This window comes from Sciurus vulgaris (assembly GCF_902686455.1).
Source record: "Sciurus vulgaris genome assembly, chromosome: 12".
NCBI lineage: Eukaryota > Metazoa > Chordata > Mammalia > Rodentia > Sciuridae > Sciurus > Sciurus vulgaris.
The window spans coordinates 14,715,975-14,735,498 of NC_136473.1; the positions used below are offsets into that span (position 1 = coordinate 14,715,975).

At 40.6% G+C, this 19,524-nt stretch overlaps 1 protein-coding gene across 1 annotated transcript in view; it reads left to right on the forward strand.

Annotated features, from left to right (window-relative positions):
* Nucleotides 1–18,444, forward strand: part of ITIH2 (inter-alpha-trypsin inhibitor heavy chain 2) — a 36,573-nt gene extending 18,129 nt beyond the window's left edge. The window contains exons 8-21 of the mRNA XM_079106995.1: nucleotides 559–687; nucleotides 2,597–2,713; nucleotides 4,136–4,304; nucleotides 5,469–5,594; nucleotides 7,020–7,201; nucleotides 8,033–8,218; nucleotides 8,542–8,681; nucleotides 10,298–10,467; nucleotides 12,572–12,709; nucleotides 13,836–13,949; nucleotides 14,636–14,834; nucleotides 15,394–15,566; nucleotides 16,191–16,302; nucleotides 18,152–18,444. Of these exons, the coding sequence (XP_078963121.1) occupies nucleotides 559–687; nucleotides 2,597–2,713; nucleotides 4,136–4,304; nucleotides 5,469–5,594; nucleotides 7,020–7,201; nucleotides 8,033–8,218; nucleotides 8,542–8,681; nucleotides 10,298–10,467; nucleotides 12,572–12,709; nucleotides 13,836–13,949; nucleotides 14,636–14,834; nucleotides 15,394–15,566; nucleotides 16,191–16,302; nucleotides 18,152–18,299 (2,103 nt within the window). The 3' untranslated portion in view covers nucleotides 18,300–18,444. The remainder of the gene's footprint in view (nucleotides 1–558; nucleotides 688–2,596; nucleotides 2,714–4,135; nucleotides 4,305–5,468; nucleotides 5,595–7,019; nucleotides 7,202–8,032; nucleotides 8,219–8,541; nucleotides 8,682–10,297; nucleotides 10,468–12,571; nucleotides 12,710–13,835; nucleotides 13,950–14,635; nucleotides 14,835–15,393; nucleotides 15,567–16,190; nucleotides 16,303–18,151) is intronic.
* Nucleotides 18,445–19,524: the final 1,080 nt, after the last annotated feature.

Below are 19,524 nucleotides of genomic sequence, written 5' to 3' on the forward strand. Positions count from 1 at the left end.
GCTGGGCTGAGGGTACTGTGAGAGGAACAATGAGCCTAGGATTTTCTTCCAAATATATCAAACACAACTCTCATTTTGACTGGTGACCGTCGCTTTCTGGGCCTCATTTCTCCAAAATCATCTACTTGACCAGGAACTAAAAGATAGTTTTCATCTAATATATGGTGGATTTTCATGAATCAGAGCAAGAAGTGCTCAGCTTAATTCTGTCTTAATGGTCAATGATAAGCAACTATAAAAAGGTCAATCTTTCCAAGGACCTTTACACACTCTTTCCAGAGCTGGTAACCATCTTTTCTATGGTGGGTGAGGGAAATTCTTTGAATGTCTTTTTAAAAGGCCAGAAACCTGGGGAACTGGACCACAGTCAGCAGACACTCCCCCAAAAAGTGCTGGCTCTGTCCCTTCCACCAGTAGCAGGCCTGCTGATGCTGGATGCACTGTGGCCACTGGGCAACACCCCCCACCACCATGTGCACAAGCAGGTACAGCCGTCAAGCCCTCCCCTTGAAGGGGTTGGGAACAGAGACTGGGTTTTAATGTCACTGTTCCTTCCAGGCACATGTTTCCTTCAAGCCCACAGTAGCACAGCAAAGAAAATGCTCCAACTGTTCTGAGACTGCAGTGGATGGAGAGCTGGTGGTGATGTACGATGTGAACAGAGAAGAGAAGGCTGGCGAGCTTGAGGTGAGTGCAGACAGATTCCAGTGGGACTTCCAATCCCAAGTCAAGGCACACCTCGGCCTGTGGGTCGTTTCTAGCTATCAAGGCAAATGTCAAGGCTACAGACAAGGACTGAAATCTTATTTCTCCAAAATGCCATAAGCATTATCTTTTACTTAGTCTTTTTAAAATCTTTTAGTTATTTATCATTTGTCTTTTATTTAGTTTTAGGTCATAAAACTAAAGTTTCATTGGGTCTTGTGTTAGCCTGCTTTCTGTTACTATAACAAAATACCAGAGATAATTAACTTTTAAAGAGAAAAGAGTTACTTTGGCTCATGATTTTGGAGGTTCTAGACTGTGATCAGGCAGACCCATTGGTTTTAGACCTCTGGTGAGGGCGTGTATGCAAATGGGGGTACACACGGTAGAGAAAATGCTCACCTCATGGTCAGGAAACAAAAGAGTGGAAGAGGGAAGGACTAGGTTCGCACAATCCTCCTGGAGGTTACACTCCTTATGACCTAAGGAGGACCTCCCATATGACCCCACCTTGTAAAGGTCCACAGAACCTCCCCATAGAACCACCTTAAGGGACAAGCCTTTAACACACCAGCCTTTGGGGACCTCTCCATGTTCAAGTTGTAAGAGGTATTGTGCACTAGTCCAGGAAGCCATGATCAGGCCTCCTATAAAAACTGATAGATACACAAATGGTGTCAATCCACATTGTGCACAACCATAGAAATGAAAAGTTGTACCACATTTGTGTACAATGAATCAAAATGCAGTCTGTAAAAATAAAAATAAATAAAATTTCAAAAAACAAAACAAAACAAAAATACTAGAAAATTACAAAGTGGGAATTTTGGATACCTCTGATGACTTGCAATTAGATGATCGAAGAAACACAGAGATTCTGGGGTTAGGAGGAAAGCATAACCAAAGCCCAGAGAAGGCTCTGGAGCTCATGGTGAATTCTAGGGACTGTATTTATTGTGAGATTCCTTGAAATCTTTCCTTACTCCTTTTGTCATGTCTTAGATGTGTGTCTCCATTTCTCTCATGCTAAGGGTAGGAATCCCAGAGCACCTCCGAAAGACTCTGAGTCTCTCTATAGTTGGAGGGTAGAGAAGTGTATTGGAGACCAGAGCCACATACCCTGCAGCTGGGGACTGTACAACCAGATGGCAGGGGATAGAGAATTAGGCAAGGCAGTCACTAGAAGACAAAGAAGGTGGGCAAGAATCTCGTTGCTTCCCACTAACTTCAAGAAAAATCAAAATTCTCTTAAGTTGTACGTGAAGGTCCTTTGTGACCTATTCTGCTGACTCTCTCCCTAATTTCTTGGATCCCTGAAGCTATGGCGCCATCTTGCTGGACTACTTACTGAGCCCCAAGTGCAGCTCTCCACCACTGTCTGCAATTTTTCTCCCCAATTTCCACCCCAACCCAGCCCAACTCCCACAATGCAGGGCTAATTCCAAGCTCATTCCAGGTCTCAGTGAAGATGCCAATTCTTTGGAAAAGCCTCCCCCATCTGTGCCCTTTACTTTCCTAGTCATGGCAACTTACGCTGCACTGCAAATCGTCTTCACTTCTCTGTATCCTCTGCTGTCTGAGAACGTCCCAAGGTCAAGTTGTCTGCTTGACTCACCACCGGGTAGCAGGGCGCCTGGAACAGGCTCCAGAGTGAAGTGCTGTAGAGTGGAACTCTGCTGAGAAGGTTGGACCCTCCCGGGAGAGGACCACAGAGGAACAGCAGCAGAAGCAGGAGGTGGATGTGCACAAAATCCAGCTCTGTTCTGGTCTTTAAGAGCGCCAAGCCACCTTCTCCTATCACCCACCTCTCCTCTCTAGTCCCCAGGCCCCCCATTCCCTACCTTCTCAATATTGGTCATGAGCTGATTCACACCTATGTTCTATTTTGCAGGTATTTAATGGATATTTTGTTCACTTCTTTGCTCCTGAGAACCTGGACCCAATTCCCAAAAACATCCTTTTTGTCATTGACATTAGTGGCTCCATGTGGGGAATTAAGATGAAACAAGTAAGTACCCCTCGTTCTCAGTGCCAGGCAGAACTGCCTACCTTCTCTGATCCCCTCTGAATGCAATAGTTCATTGGCCCCTCACACTCCGTCCTTAGGGCTAAGACTCAGGAACTCTCACAACTGAGAGCGCCAGCTCTTCCCAAGGGTGTGAGATTGTCGTGTTTTTCCTGGACACCCCCCCAGTCATTCCTTCATTGTAAATTTCTCTTCCATCTCCCTGTTCCTGCTTCCTCTTCCCTTTACTTATTGTCCAGTATTTCTTTGCAAAATTATCTTGAAACTCACCTCTTTGAGCAGTTTCATCTCTGTATCACCTCTTCTGCCTCTGGTCACTCTTCTGCACCATCTTTCAGTTCTTCTGCAGATAGCGGAGCCGTAGAGCATTCCAACATCAAAGACTTGGGGGAAAGAGGAGAGTCAGAAGAGGAGACTCATAAAAAGCCACTCATGAGAGGGGGAGAAAAACTCTGGAAGACAAACGAGGAAATCGTTCTGAGGAGGGAGTGGGTGGTTAGTTTGAACACCTTGAGAAGGGCAGCTTCAGTGGAGTAATGGAGATGGGCATTGGATGGAGTGCGTGCAAGAGAAAATGGGGAGAGAAGATTTGGAGACAGCGTGCTTAGACAGTTCTTTCCAGGGACTTAGGGAAGATGATGAAAGAGAAAGCAAGTGCAGATGAGGTTTTTAAAGGGGTGAGAAGTGCATTTTTTTTTTTTTTTTTTTTTTTTTTGGAAGTGTATCAATGGAGGAGTGAGAGTCAAGGAGTCAAGAGGCAAAGGGAAGTTGCTAGAGCCATGGTCTTCAGCAGATGACGTGGAAGGAAATCTAGTTTGCAGTAGATGAATTTGCAGTAGATAGAAATACTGAGGGTTGCTCTTCACTACCAGGCAGGATGGAAAAGTGCATAGATACAAACATGACTGATTGGGGTTTAACAGTGGTAGGAGTCCATGGAAATTTTCCTCTGATTACTTCAGCTGTCAGTGGAGCAAGAATCGGGTCATCAGCTGAGATAGAAAAAGAGGCGGATGTGGATGTTTCTAAGAAAAAGATGAGAAATATAAACTTAAAAGATTAGGAGAGCAGATGGACTTGAGAAATATAATTGATTTTCAGATGCCAGTAAAGGGGCACGTGAAGTTTGTGATCCTTAAACTAGGACTAGTCAAACTGGTTGTGCATAACAAAATAAGACAGTAAAAATGCAAGTATTCACAAACTTTAATACTTATTAAAAATGCATGTTCAAAATACACAAGGTCTAGACCTGTGTCAACTGAGATGGGTTAAAGAGGTTTTCTTGGAGAAGTTGTGCTTGAGTCAGTACTTGAAGGATAACTGGGATCGATGACTGGTCTCCTAGTTTCTTAGGCTTAGAGTTCAAGTAGTAAGACCCCTCTTTATTTTATTTTGGAATAGACCGTGGAAGCAATGAAGACCATACTGGATGATTTAAGAGCTGAAGACCAATTCTCTGTGATTGATTTTAATCACAATGTTCGAACCTGGAGAAATGATTTAGTTTCAGCTACTAAAGCACAGATTGCAGATGCCAAGAGATACATTGAGAAAATTCAACCCAATGGAGGTGAGTGTGTTTGTCCTAAAGCCTACTGGGAAACCTCCCTAAGTTTCAAGTCTTTTTTCCGGCGGGGGTGGGGGGTGGATCTTTTTTGGTTATACATGATAGTATAATTCATTTTGAGATAATTGTACAAGCATGGAATATATCTTATCTAGTTAGGACCCCATTCTTCTGGATGTACATGTTAATTCACTATGGTGTGCTCATATAATTACATAGGAAAACTATTTTGGTTTCATTTGCTTTATATAAGACTCATTATCCTCTAATAGTGGTCTCTGCCCAGTTTGCAACGTCTACCCTAAATAAAATACATTTATTGGTAAATGATGAATACTGTTTCTGGGTAAAGTATAACATGTAATCCAGCCTGATGAGTTTTTTAAAAGTCCAACCTTTTACAAAAAAGTTTCAGAGGCCCTGGGTTCAATCCCCAGCACCACAAAAAAAAAAAAAAAAAAAAAAAAAAAAGTTTCAGTAAGCAATGCTGGGTTTTGTGTTTAATTGCACAGGGTAAAATGCAAGTCTTCAGCGTATCTCAGCCAGGCTAATACGCATGCCTTTAACTGGGTGTTTTACAATATGCCAGACTGGTGCTTTGAAGAGCTTATCCACCTCTAAGGGGATAGTTTATTTTTTTTTTCATATTTCTATTGGAGCATTGTAGTTGTACCTAATGGTGGAGTTTGTTGTTACATATTAGTACATGCACACAAAAAATATAACTATAATTTGGCCAATATCATTGCCCAGTATTTCCCCTTTCCCTCTCCTCCTCCCTCCCCCTGGTCCCTTTCCTCTACTCTGCTGATCTCCCTTCAGGGGACAGTTTACTTTAAAGTAAATAATTTACTGCGCTATGGGACCTTGACCAGGCAGACCTAAACCTTGCAATTGCTTGGAAAGCAATCAAATTATGATTTAATTTTGAATAATTATCAAATAATTATTCAAATATTATGTTATTGATCATTATTAAATAATTGTTAATTATGCTTATTGTAATAACTAATGATGATCGATAATTATTAATTATTAAATAATTGTTTTAGTATTGAATAAATTATGCATAAGAAATCACTAGACAGGTGAACTGGAGTCCCCAAGGTGATTTGAGTGCGTGTGAAGAGGAAGTGTTCACAATGGCACATTATATTACTTTAACAGGCACAAATATCAATGAAGCCCTCTTGCGGGCCATCTTTATTTTGAATGAAGCCAATAACTTGGGATTGTTGGACCCCAACTCGGTCTCTCTGATCATTCTGGTTTCTGATGGAGATCCAACAGTCGGTAAGTATCACTTCAGTTTTCTCATGACAGACATTTTCACTGCTGTTGCTGGAGAATGTGTTTTGCCCTACACGGGAAGTCTACTGACATGGGCCCGAGTTTCTAAAATATGTTAAGCCCAGCTTCCTCAAGATTGGCTCCGACCCTGAAGCACTCACCCTAAGCTGGTCCTCAGACACACTTAGTGGTGCTCCTGAATGCCTCGGTTTCCCCTCCACGCTAGGGAGAGAGTTGAGTTGGAATTCTAATAGTCTATTGTGAAGATTTGCTGATGCATTCTAGTGAAAGGCATTTGTGTCCTCAATTGTAGATCTGGAAAGATGGCGGGTGAGTTGTGACTGATGTGTGCTGGCCCCAGCTCCTGCAATAGTACCTCCAAAGGCCACAGTCACATATTCTCCATTCTCCGCATTCCTCCCAGTTGCAACTGGGGTAATGACGGCGCTGATGGAACCTTTAAGTTAACCATTTTTCCTATCCACAAGAAGGCTCCACCATCTCCCAACTTCTATTATCTATGTTTATTTTTATTTGTTTTACTTGTGTCTCCCTACCCACAAACATAAGGAAGAGTGAATGGCAGATTGCGCTTGCTTGGGTGTGTTGCCATGTGAACAAGGACCCTTTCTAACCTGGGCCTGACACAGCTACACTGAATGAAAATACACCAGGCAATAACGACAATGGCAACCAGAGTTTTGGAAAATAAATAGCAGTCATTTTACTAGCAATGAGACTAACATATAGTTAATGTCTTTGTCATGGATTCCTTGTTTCCCCCCACCTCAGATCACATAACTTTTAAAATTCAAGTTTTGAATAAAATCGTAAGGAAGGAAAAGAAATGCAATTTTTAAAAATTTCTATTTCTTACTCCTATCCCTTACCCATCCAGTTCCCGTCCTGAAGTCAGTCACGGGCTCCCAGTTCCCAGAGACAGTTTATGCATATCGTGTTACTCTAAATACATATTTGCACACATAGATGTATATCTGCATGTAGATATATAAATGCTTCCTACATACCTCCATATTTACCTTGATTTTTTCCCTTTTAAGAAATTTGTCTTTAAAAATTTTCTACATAAATTCAAAAAGAGTTGCTATGTTCTTTTTAATAGCTGCATAGTATTTCACTGTTTAAGTATACCGTGATATCACCACTTGTCCTTATTGGTGCACATTTAGTTTGTTTCTGATATGTTTGCTATTCCTAAATAATGTTGCCATGTACCATTGCCCATACTTCATTTTGACATGTATGGGTGCATCTGTAATAAAAATTCCTAGAAGTTGAATTACTAACTCAAAGAGTAAGTGCATTTTTTAATTTGGGTAAATTTCACCAAACTACCTTCCCTAGATTTTCCAGAACCTTTTTTAACATTGGTTCCTCCCTCCTCTTTTCCGTCATCACCAACTTCAGGTGAGGTAAAACTGTCAAAAATTCAGAAAAACGTGAAGCAGAACATACAAGACAACATCTCCTTGTTCAGTTTGGGGATAGGCTTTGATGTTGACTATGATTTTTTGAAGAGATTATCCAATGAAAACCGTGGAATTGCTCAAAGAATTTATGGCAACCAGGACACATCCTCCCAGCTCAAGGTAACGTTGTTTTCCATCCCTGCCTCCTAACTGGAAATCACCTAGCTACCCATGTCCGATGCCTAAAAGAAGACAGTTGCACTTACTTTAAAACTGTCATTATTTGGTTGCAAGAATCAAAGAAGGATCCCTTCAGGAATTGAGCACTTTGTTCAAATGCTCCCCTCCACCCGTGGGTGCCCTAACGGTGAGATGCGAGCGCACACTCCCTGCCCTTAAACAGAAAGGTCTCCTGAGGCACCAGGCAGGAGCATCTGCTGGCTCTCTAGACCCACTGAACAATGGCTCTTCCTATCATGGTGGCCACCTGATTTTCCTTTGAAGTGCTTTGTCACCTCGAATACCAGTCCTTTAAAGTGTAAAATAGATCCAACTATGGCCTCTAAGTTTCCTTAAATACAAAAGATACAAATTACTTGTTTATTTTACTAAATGGTTAAGAAAATGACATCAATGTCAGGCACCATATATAAAACCAAAGATAGGAAAGGGAAAAGGTTCTAATTTGGGAGTATTGACCCAGCTAACATTTGTTATTATAAGAGTTCATGACTTTTTCATGCTGATCATACCAGAAAGTGGGAGAAAGCTGGGTATCTTAAACATTGATATTTCTAACAAGTCTTCTTGTCTCCACATTTCAGTTTTTTTCACCCAATAATCATGAGTGTATTTCTTGTCCCAGAGATCCATGAGATAAATTAAGAAGTATCTGCTAAATATGTGACAAACCTCAGAGAAAAATGCTGTCGAGTTATAAAGTGGTTAGAAAAATAATGATTTCTCTGGTCTTTTTTTCTTTTTTATTCTTTCTGTTTTTATAAATGGTAGAAATTCTACAATCAAGTCTCAACTCCCCTGCTCCGGAACGTTCAGTTCAACTATCCCCACACGTCAGTAACAGATGTCACTCAGAACAGTTTCCACAACTATTTTGGAGGTTCAGAGATTGTGGTGGCAGGAAAATTTGACCCTGATAAGTTGGAGCAAGTACAGAGCATTATCACCGCGACTTCGGTACTACTGCTTGCTGCTTATTCTAAGATACTAACTGGTCCCCTGGAGACAGTCAGTTCTATGTGTTAACAACCAGAATCTAGAATAGCAGCAATAACTAAAGAGAAGTCAGGAGAAGATCTCTGCCACCTTCCCAACGATTCAGTCAATCCTCACATTTTCACCCAAGTCCAAGCCCAGTCCCATTGAGGGGGGCACTTACCTTCCCAACAGATGCCTTTTGCATACCCCCAAAAGGCATAGTGCCCTGATTCACTCCAAATGATTTATTAACTATAATTCTGCTCCCTTGGAGTCCTTCAACTGAACCTTTGGTCCTCTAGGCTAACACAGAGCTGGTCTTGGAAACCCTGGCCCAGATGGATGACTTGGAGGACTTTCTATCAAAAGACAAGCACGCAGATCCCGATTTCACCAAGAAATTATGGGCCTATCTAACAATCAATCAACTGCTAGCAGAGCGGTAAGGAGAGAAGAGTCCGCACGACAGGGATTTGTAAAAGAGAAATGTTCACCTACAATATTTGAGATTGGAGGGCTGGGGAGATAGCTCAGTTGGTAGAGTGCTTGCCTTGCAAGCACAAGGCCCTGGGTTCGATCCCCAGCACCGCAAAAAAAAAAAAAAAAAAAAAAAAAAAAAAAAAAATTGAGATTGGGCACAAAAAGTTTGCAACCAAGAAAGGCAGCAAATTAATATAGGATTGTGTTATTAACTTCCATGGGTTCCCAGCACTTCAATTAAAGCTGGGTTAACTTTCTTTTTTATTAAGGTATAACATACATAAAGTATGTGAAGTACATTCATTTGAAGTGTGCAGCTTAATGAATTTATAAATATATATCACCCTGTCATCATCCAGATATAGAACCAGTGAGGGGTCCCTTACTCTCCTTCCTCCACATCCACTATCCTGATTTCTGTCACCTTCATTTAGTTTTGCCTATTGTGTTACATAACCATGCAATCTGTTTCCAGCTTCTTTCCTTCAGTATCATATCTATGAAAGTCATCCATATTGCTGTGTATTTAAGTAGTTCATTTACATTTGCTTTTGAAAACAGGTTGTTGTCTAAAGAGAAATGTACAATTACGAGATTACAATGTTCCCCAGGAAGTGCTCCCTAATGTTTATCTATGTAACCCCTGGCTTTTCAGTTCAGCTGCATCTTAACCCTCCAACACAAAAACCATATCTATCAGTAGAGTAGTGTACAGCTCTTTGACTATCTGCATCAGAATTACATGGGTGTTTTGATAAAAATTACCATTCCCAAGCCCATTCCACCCATTAGATCAGATTCCCAGGAAGATGAAGTTGGGTGATCTAAACTAGGTTGGAAAAATGAAATGCCATTATATAGCTGGATTTGCAGAGAAAATTCCTGATGTCGATAAGATTATAAAAAAATAAACAAGGCTGTAAGCTATTTGAGAAATATCCCTGCCCCTTGGATAGAAGCACACTGAATATATTTAAAGTCATAGAGCAAATTGCTATGGAAGTTAAGTATTGGTTTAAAAAAAAAATCCCAGATCAGTGATTATTTTGTTCAGGGAAGCAAAGAATATATGGAGCATAGAACATTTTTAGGGCAGTGAAAATGATTCTGTATGATATTACTATGGTGGATACATACTGATCATTTGTCCAAACCATAGAATAAACATCCAGGGTAAGCCCTAAGGTAAACTATTGACTTATGACTTAAGTTAATCAATTACAATTGATGAATAGCCATTCATTGTTCTTCAGTTGTAACAAATGTACCACTCTGGTGGTGGATGTCCATAGCAGTGCAGGGGGCCCATGGGAAATAACCCAGTACCTTCTGCTCCATTTCACTGCGAACCTAAAGCTGCTCTGAAAAACAGTCTTTTTGAACAATCCCTTGGGACTGCATAGCTTGATAAAATATGTCGCTTCCTGAAGTCATTGGGTTCCGTTTCCCTCTTGTCCTGTGCACCGTGGCCCCTGCCCAGGTCCTGGCTGGACACTGGAAGGGAGGTAGGTGGGGATGGGACTTGAGAGCACCCTTCAATGCAGCGTGTCTTATAATGCCTCTATTTCCTGAATGCAGAAGCCTGGCTCCTACAGCTGCAGCCAAAAGGAAAATTACAAAAACAATCCTGCAGATGTCTCTGGAACATCATATTGTGACCCCACTTACTGCGATGGTGATCGAGAACGATGCTGGGGATGAGCGCATGCTGGCCGACTCGCCTCCGCAGGACCATACTTGCTGTTCAGGTCGGTGTTTGCATCTGGTGGGGTAACTGTCAGGACAGTCTCCTTGTCCTGTGCTGACGTCCTAGGGCCTCTTCTCTGTCCCATCCCTAACCCATCTCTTGCTTCCAGCCTGTGGCCCTACAGGCCTGAGATTGCATATTAAGCTGACTTAAGGACGGTTTATCACTGTGGCTTTTGAACATTTTTACTCACACATCTCCCAAAGGAATTTTGAAAACCTCTGAACCCCCACACTCATTTTTTAAATCAAGCTTCAATGTTTTTTCATTGTATTTAAATAGTGGCAACAAATATTTTCCTGGCATATTGTAAATAGTCTCTGTAAAATAAAAGTATGTCATCACTTTAAATGTATCTAATGAAACAGAATACTTATTGTGATACCATCATCCATTTAAAAAATACATGAACAAATTCTATTTTAATTATTAATATGTTTATGTTGTTCTTTTTGCTAGTTGGACTTGTATTTCCATTCCACTTCCCCTCCCAGAATACACATATATTTTTATGCATCAAAGTCTTATTAATCACCCTGCTCCCCTGAAAGAAAAAGTTTGCTTATTTTGCTCTTTTTGTTTTGTTTTGTTTATATTTGTTCAACTTTTAACTTAAAAAGTTGTACCAAAAGATTCTGACCATTCAAATTTTTTTTCTGGATTGGATTTTATTAAAATTACTATAGTATTGGTAGACATTGATTAAAATGAAATAAATATGATATAAATGTTGAAATATATATGAAGTAAAATTTGATGGAAATTATCTCTAATGAGAAAAATGTAGCTGAGTCTTCCTTTGGGGATTCATGACAAGTATTGTTTATGCATAGACTGAAAGAGACAGGATTCAGCTTCAATTCTACTTAAAAAAACAACTTTACAGCATAAGGGCTGATAAACATTGTTGACATAGATAAGTTAGATAGGAATGGAAAGAGAAAGAGCTTATTTATCGAAATATCACTCACTTGTCTGAATTCTACCACATGTATATGCCCAAACACAAATTAAGCATTCAAAAAACTTCAGTGATCCATCAGGAGACGATGTGAGCCCTTCTCCACTTTTACTAAAAGCAAAGAATGGGAAACCATCTTACTGGGAAAGGACTTGTCACCAATCATTGGAGTCATTGAGTTTTAAGTGCTATACCAACATTCAAATGGAGGCTTTGGTTCCTGGGGACTTTGAGTGGGGGGAGGCAGGGGAATTGATTGCCTTCCATTCATAATATAGGAGAAAGGGTTGCTTTCTCCCTTTCTTCCCTATGTGGAAGCTCAGAATCTACAAATGACCTTAAAAACTGTCCTTGCATTCTGTGTTTGGTCGAAAGTCTCCAGGTAGTTCTGAGGAGTATATAACCAAGGCTCAAAGGGCTCTGGTTTACTAGGTCCTTGCTCTCTTTCTTAGAGATTGGCTGGTCCTATTATAACCTTGTCTTGAGAATGAGCTGCATTCACTGGAGAGATTGCTTTCTGCATTTTTAATTTTGTTCAAGTGGGACACCAAGTTTATTGCACTGTTCCAGAGTGTGTGGAACTCTGACTTCTGACATCCCTGATTACAATAGATTGAAGCCCCACAGCTAAATTGAGCTAGGGAAAAACTAAGACTGGGAAACTGCCTGTTTCTCAAAGCAGGGACAATGACAGAATATCAGAACCTTTTTTTTGCAATGCAGTCTCTCTCATGGATAGAGGACCTCTTTGGGAAGTGAAAATGAAATTGGTTCAGCTTGTTGTTTGGCAAGTTCTAGAAAGATCTATAGTCATCTGGGACATTATCTACCCAGCCCATGCTGAAGGCGTGGGACCTTCCCCAGCCTTGCAAAGCAGTTCCTCCAATCACAGACCCTCCCTCAGCTTCTGGGAGAACTCTACCACAGCCTCCCCTCCTGTGATGCCAGAGGGAACCAGCAGAGACATCTGGAATAAAATGGGGGAAGGAGCTGGGGATGTTGTTCAGTGGTAGAGCACTCGTCTAGCATGCTTTAGGCCTTCAGTTCAATCCCTAGCACTGAAAATTTAAAAAAAAAAATAGAGGGATAAAAGTTTCACCAAGAACTTCTAATGGATACTTTTTTTTTTTCCCCCCCTACTCAGGTGCCTTGTATTATGGCAGCAAAGTAGCTTCAGGTTCCATCCCATCTTGGGCCAAACCTTCTCCAACACCAGTGACTGCCATGCGTGCCGTAAGGGGACAGGTGCTTGAGTCCACACCTCCCCCACATGTGATGAGAGGTAATGGCTTCAACATTGCTTCCACCTTCTCAACCTATTGCAATCCTGGGGTGCATTTCTGTACCTGAGTAAAATCACTGTGTGCTGGGGAAGGAGGTGACTTACAGGCATCTTTGCCTCCTGTTGAAAGAAGACAGCTCCAGGCATTTGCCTGCGAGAACTGTTGGAACAAAATACCAGACTGGGGTGTTTAAATCACACATCCATTTATCTCAGTTCTGGTGGCTGGAAGTCCAAGATCAAAGCACAGCAAGGTCGGTTTCATTCTGAGGCCTTTTCTTGGATTGTGCCTTGCTGTCATCTTGCTGGGCGCTCTTGTGATCTGTTCTCCAGAGGATGGTCCCAAGCACCTGCCTAATGTGGGCCTTTTGAATTGTTCATGGAAGGGTTTCCTATTGTTCCTAGAAAGAGCAGCTGTCTAGATTCCCTAGAATACAGACTCTTCTATCAATCAAGAAATCCTCAGAACCAATTTCTCAAGAGCATTATCTCCCACACACCAGACATGGTGCCATGACAGAGGAAATTTAGTCAGGGCTTTGGTGGATATTTCAAGTGATCTCATCTCACTTCTGTGGCTTATCTATTTTATGTCTCCTTTATTTTTCTTTACTGTATATGCCAACTTGAAATACATCTCTACTTTACTTAAAAAATACATCTAGTGCGTGTGTGTGTGTTACATGTATGGGTTTCTTATACGTGTGTTTCTTATTCCTTGTATCTTGCATATTCAATTTCATCTCTAGTATTTAGCCTAGTACATATGTGATGGGAACAAAATAAATATCCACTGTATTTATTAAAAAACATACTGGACTAGGGATATAGTTCAATTGGCAGAGTGCTTGCCTAGCATGCACAAGGCCTTAGGTTCAATCTCCAGCACCACCAAAAAAATAAATAAATAAAATAAAATAACATAAATAGTGATAGATGTTCCAAGACAAAGGGACAATGGGGTAAGAACCATTGGATCTCTGATTCCTATAACAGAACCAGAAAAATAACAGAAGCACAATAGATGGTTATTTGGATTAAATTAGAGGTGTTTGGGAATAAAATACTGTTCAAAATCATTTCTTTTAATCATTTTGTGTTTTCATTTTCCTGGTATATTTTCCAGTTGAAAATGACCCACATTTCATCATTTACTTGCCAAAAAGCCAGAAGAATATTTGTTTCAATATTGACTCAGAACCTGGAAAAATCCTCAATCTGGTTTCTGATCCAGAATCAGGTAAGATAAAAAGAACTTATGTTTGAATTAGATAATTAGATAATTGGATAATTGGCATGCTTCTCTGTCACTACCTGGGATTTCTCTTTCTCTTCTTAACAGAAATTCTGTATTTTTAGAACTCTGATAATTAGTGAAAAATTAAATTACCAATACATTCTTAAGAGTTTGGAACAATTATAATTCAAAACCTATACTGTAAGGATAAACTAGCTTATTTTATTGTCATATAATTACTTCATAATAAACACATCAGTTATGAAATGAGATATATAAAAATCATAAATTCTGAGCTGGGTGCAGTGGTGCATGCCTGTAATCCCAGCGGCTTGGGAGGCTTAGGCAGAAGGATTGAGAGTTCAAAGCCAGCCTCAGCAAAACCGAGGTGCTAAGCAACTCAGTGAGACCCTGTCTCTAAATAAAATACAACATAAGAAGTCTGGGATGTAGCTCAGTGGTAGAGCACACCTGGGTTCAATCCCCCAGTACCTAAAAAACTCACAAAAAACTCCCAAACCAACCAACCAACCAACCAAAAAAATGAAACAAAAAAACCATAAATTCTGAAGCAAAATAATAATAATAATTTTCTCAAATAGTCAAGTTTTATAAAAATTTGAATTATGGTGCCCAGACATACCCCAAAAAAGGCCCACAAGAAAAAAACAATGTTTTTTCTTCTGCAGGGATTTCAGTGAATGGTCAGCTTATTGGTGCAAAGAAACCTCAGAATGGAAAATTAAGAACCTATTTTGGAAAACTGGGATTTTATTTCCAAAGTGAAGACCTGAAAATAGAAATCAGCACTGAGACCATCACCCTGAGCCATGGTTCTCGTACATCGATCTTGTCCTGGTCTGACACAGCTCATGTCGTTAATCAGAGGCAAGTATTGCTCCACCTGAATCCATTCCTGTCCTTGACACATGACTGCACAAATAAATCCAAACAGCAACATCAACACAGAATGTAAAATAATCATTTTAAGCATAAGGAAGTCAAGGCTCAGGAAAGTTGTTCTTACCTACTACACTCTTCCAGGTAGCAGGGACCATGCTTTTTGTCACTATTGTGTCTCAGTGTCTAGCCTAATGTGTGACATACAGTAAGTACACAATACATGTATTGGATCAGTGAACAAAGTCATCAACTGAAATCCCCTGACTCTGTCAGGGAGCCTGCTCCAAGCACTATGTATCCTACACAGAATATCTTTCCAATTAATATCTGTTAATTGATTGTTCACCTGTAAACATGCGAATTAACAGGATTTTAGAGCTGGCAGTTAAAAGAAAAACATTCTGTAGCAAAAACACGGTAAAGCTCTTAGAACACGAATGGAATCATACTGGGAGGAATGGAGAGTGTGTTTTGGGGTTGAGAATGACTTGCTAAAGAAGCCTGTTCTGGAACCTTCTCTGTTCCTTGTTGATTTTCACACTAGGGTGCTTGTCTCTGTGAAGAAAGAAAAAACTGTGACAGTCACCCTGGATAAGGAGATGTCCTTTTCTGTTCTACTGCATCGTGTTTGGAAGAAGCATCCGATCAACGTAGACTTTCTAGGGATCTACATTCCCCCCACAAATAAGTTTTCCCCTAATGCACATGGACTTTTAGGTAAAGTGTTTCTCAACCATCTGGCATCTAAGTCTTTAGTGATTTGGATGATGGTAGTTAGAAGTTGGGAAGGTAGCAGGTGTGGACTCAGGAGCAGAGAACCCACAGATTGGAGCTAAGATGGCCAGGACCATTCACCCTTCCAGACAGACAAGGGCATCGAAGGCTAGAGTTTCAGCATTAGAAACTGGGCAAGTTAAGAGAAGATTGTTTTGTACCTGAAGAGAGGTGAACTGGTTTAGGAAGTCTTTGATAACAAGTAGAGCATCCAGGACAACATTCCCTGGTATTTTAAGAGTTCAAATGTAAGCACATGACATCACAGACGTGTTCCTATGGTTTGACCTAGGCTCTCCCATGCTGACCTCACCCCTGTCTCTGCCATCAGGTGGTGGTCCATCCACAGGCATTCCGGTAGATCAGCCTCATATGTAAAAAGCAAACCTGGGAGATCAGCTTTCAGGAAAGACCTTTCCCTCCCATTGCCCCCACTTTTACCCCTTAATGTCTTTCTACCCTAGAAATTCTGGGAGGAGGACCAAAATGTCACTTGGATCCAATAACTGGCCTTTTTATTTAACTTTGGATTACATGTAAATAATTGTCTGGACTTTGCTTTGCTAGGCCAGTTCATGCACGAGCCAAAGATAAGCATCTTCAGTGAGAGACCAGGAAAGGATCCTGAGAAACCAGAGGCAAGCATGGACGTGAAAGGACAGAAGCTGACTGTCACCAGGTAGGCCCCAGATGCCTAAGACTGTGACGAAAAGGGTTCCCTGTAGGATGGAACTTATGCAGCAAAAGAGAACCAAGAAAATCTGTTTAAAGTACTACCTCTGTCAAGCTCAACAATGCATCAGGAATAGACACATACATGACATTTACATAAGGGCACTTCCGATGGCCCACCTTAAATGTCAATAATGACTATTTATATAAGTGTGCAGTATGAAATGCCAAAAGTAATTATTCTATTGTTCTCATCTCATCACACATTAGAAGCCCTCTGCTCACAAGTTGGATAATTGAAAAAGTTACCTACCCAAAGGAAGAAATCATAAAAATACTCATGAACCACAGTGCTAGAGAACGGAAGTATATTTTTATGTAAAGCCTTCTTTTGGAATATGGATTTACTGAATTCACTTTTGCGTGGCTATTCATACACAAATCATATCCATATGCTTCAATTTGAAGTGAGAACGTATAAAACATTCTGAGTGCTACAAGTTATAAAACATGTAAAACATTCAGTGTTAAAATTCTTATCTTTATAATTTTCCCCCAATCTTTAACAGTTGTCTCACCCATGCCTAATTTGATATTATTTTAAAGCAGTTTTTGTCATTTTAGAGCTTTTATAAAGCAGCCAACTTTGCTTTATTAGAAATGACTCTTCCTAGGGTTGGGGATATAGTTCAGTTGGTAGAGTGCTTGCCTTGCATGCACAAGGCCCTGGGTTCAATCCCCAGCACCGAAAAAAAAAAAAAAGAAATGACTCTTTATTTCTGTTTTGTGGGTACATGCCTGTGATCACAGTTACCTGGGAGGCTGAGGCAGGAGGATGGCAAGTTCACTAACACCTGGGCAACTTAGCCAGACCCTGTCTCAAAATTAAAAAATTAAAATGAAAGAGCTGGGGATGTAGCTCAGTAGGAGAGCACCCCCTGGATTCAATCCCCAGTAGAAGGAAGGGAAAAAAAAGACTCTTACTGCACATGAATGTTGTTGGCTTTCACATACTTAATCAAATCAAAACATTGCAATAATTAAGCCATAAAGCTATAAGTGCCACCACAAAACTAAGTTTGTAGATTAAACAGGGATTCTTGGTAAGTACCATGCAACGGGTTTTGGTTCACTAGATAGAGAACAGTGAGTTACCAGTGGGCAGCAGCAAGCATGATGGCCAAGGGGTGAGCCCCAGTTGGTAACCGCAGTCAGTCACATGAAGTTTGGTAAAAGAGCATCTACCCTACCACAGGAGGCTGGTGCTGGGCCTCAACTTCATCTCCTACAAGTATCTCGGGATGCGTAACTGAAATAAGTTGACCTGTGGGCTGCACAGTTAGATACTTTTAAGGCTCATTACTAGCAATGTGTTGTATGTCTTTCCAAATCATTGGCTTCTTCGTCCTTCAAGTGGAGGACATGAATTTGCCCAAGCAGCAGGTATCACTCCTAAATAAAACATTTATCATGAAGTCCAAGGTCCCTCAGATGCATTCTTGAGTTAATGTGTGAGGTCAGGTTACAGCATTAGTATTGTATTCCTGTCTTTCCACGTGCATTAACCAACTGACTGCTCTTTACCTTGCTGGAAGGGTTCCTAGGGGTCCACCTGTAGAAGAATTACTTGAATAATAAGGACACACTACTTATTCTCTGTCCTTCTAACAGCAATCTCCAGATTCTGACATTTCACACAACCTGGGGAGCAGGAATATGGTGGGGTGGGTGGGGAGGATAATGGCAATAAAAAAGCACAAAGTTCAGCAAGGAAAAGAGGTGTCTTGTTTCCTGCTATACCTGGTTGGCCATGCCTGGTCTGTTCCCTAACTGTGCATATACCATTTTCCTTTCAGAGGATTCCAGAAAGACTACAGAACAGATATAGTGTTTGGAACAGATGTTTCCTGTTGGTTTGTGCACAACAGTGGAAAAGGTTTCATCGATGGACATTACAAGGACTACTTCGTGCCTCATCTCTATAGCATTCTTAAATGGCCTTAAAGGTTTATAACTTTGAAAATTCTATATATAAATATACATTTTTCCTTGCCACCTGTGCAGTCATTCCTCAGTTGAATAGTTAACAACCTCAGGTGCCATGGAGGTTTATAAAACCTGTTCAACACATCTGAAGAAAATAAATATTTTGCAATGAAGCTTTATGATTCGGTTGCATTTTTCAGATGCTATTAATTGAGTGATGCAAAAAACTGCTTTGGCAAGTCAGGCTGGCTTCTAGACAGAGCCCTAGATTTGGCATTTACTGTGATAATTTCACTATTATTGAATGTCAGGTCCTTGACCTTGCAAATGGAGCACATTTTTACACTGTTAATCACATAGGAAGTTCAATTATGAGGTTATTTGTGAACATGGAAAATGAATAGGGGAGTTGCTTGATCATAGTTGCTTTGTGGAGATTTATATTAAAACCCTGTCACTCTCGGTAGGTACAGTCTTATCAAGGCAGCCAAGATGACCTGATACACTTTGTCAGGATTCCTTCCATAGTATTGGCCCTGAGTGTCCTTTTCAGTTCATGAGGTCTGGATATGTCAGCATTCTAAACTCATTAGGAAATTTATTTTGAAAAATTATCTCACATGATTATGGAGGCTGGTAAGTCCAAAATCTTCAGGGCAAGCCAACAGCACGAAAGACTCAGGGGAGCTGACGTTCCAGTTCAGAGGTGATCAGGCAGGAAGAACCAATGCTGCAGATGAAGTCTGAGGGCAGCCCACCGAGAATCCTCTTTTACTTGAGGGAGGATTAGCTCTTTTGGTCTATGCGCGTCTTTAACTGATTAAATTAAGCCCACAGACACTAGAGGACACTTGGTTTTACTCTAGTCCACTACTTTAAATGCTAATCTCACACAAACATCCAGAATAATGTTTGGCCAACCATCTGGGAACCCATGGCCAAGCCAAGTTGACATAAAATTAATCATCAGAAGGACTTAGTTGATCAACCACTTTCTGTCCACAGCTATCTCCAAGTAGGATCTAATACAACTGGATAGGTTTCTGCTTTCTTAGACAACCACCTGACAGTCTCCTGGTATTGTCTCCAGATCACCTTGGAGTTTCTATTACTCCTGAATTTTTCATATACTTAAAATGGCTTGGGATACTATCTCAGATGGCTAATCACACTGTATTACCATTGCTAAATGAATTCTGAGAATCACAGTACCAAATTCTCTGAAAGCCCCCTCTGACTGTGA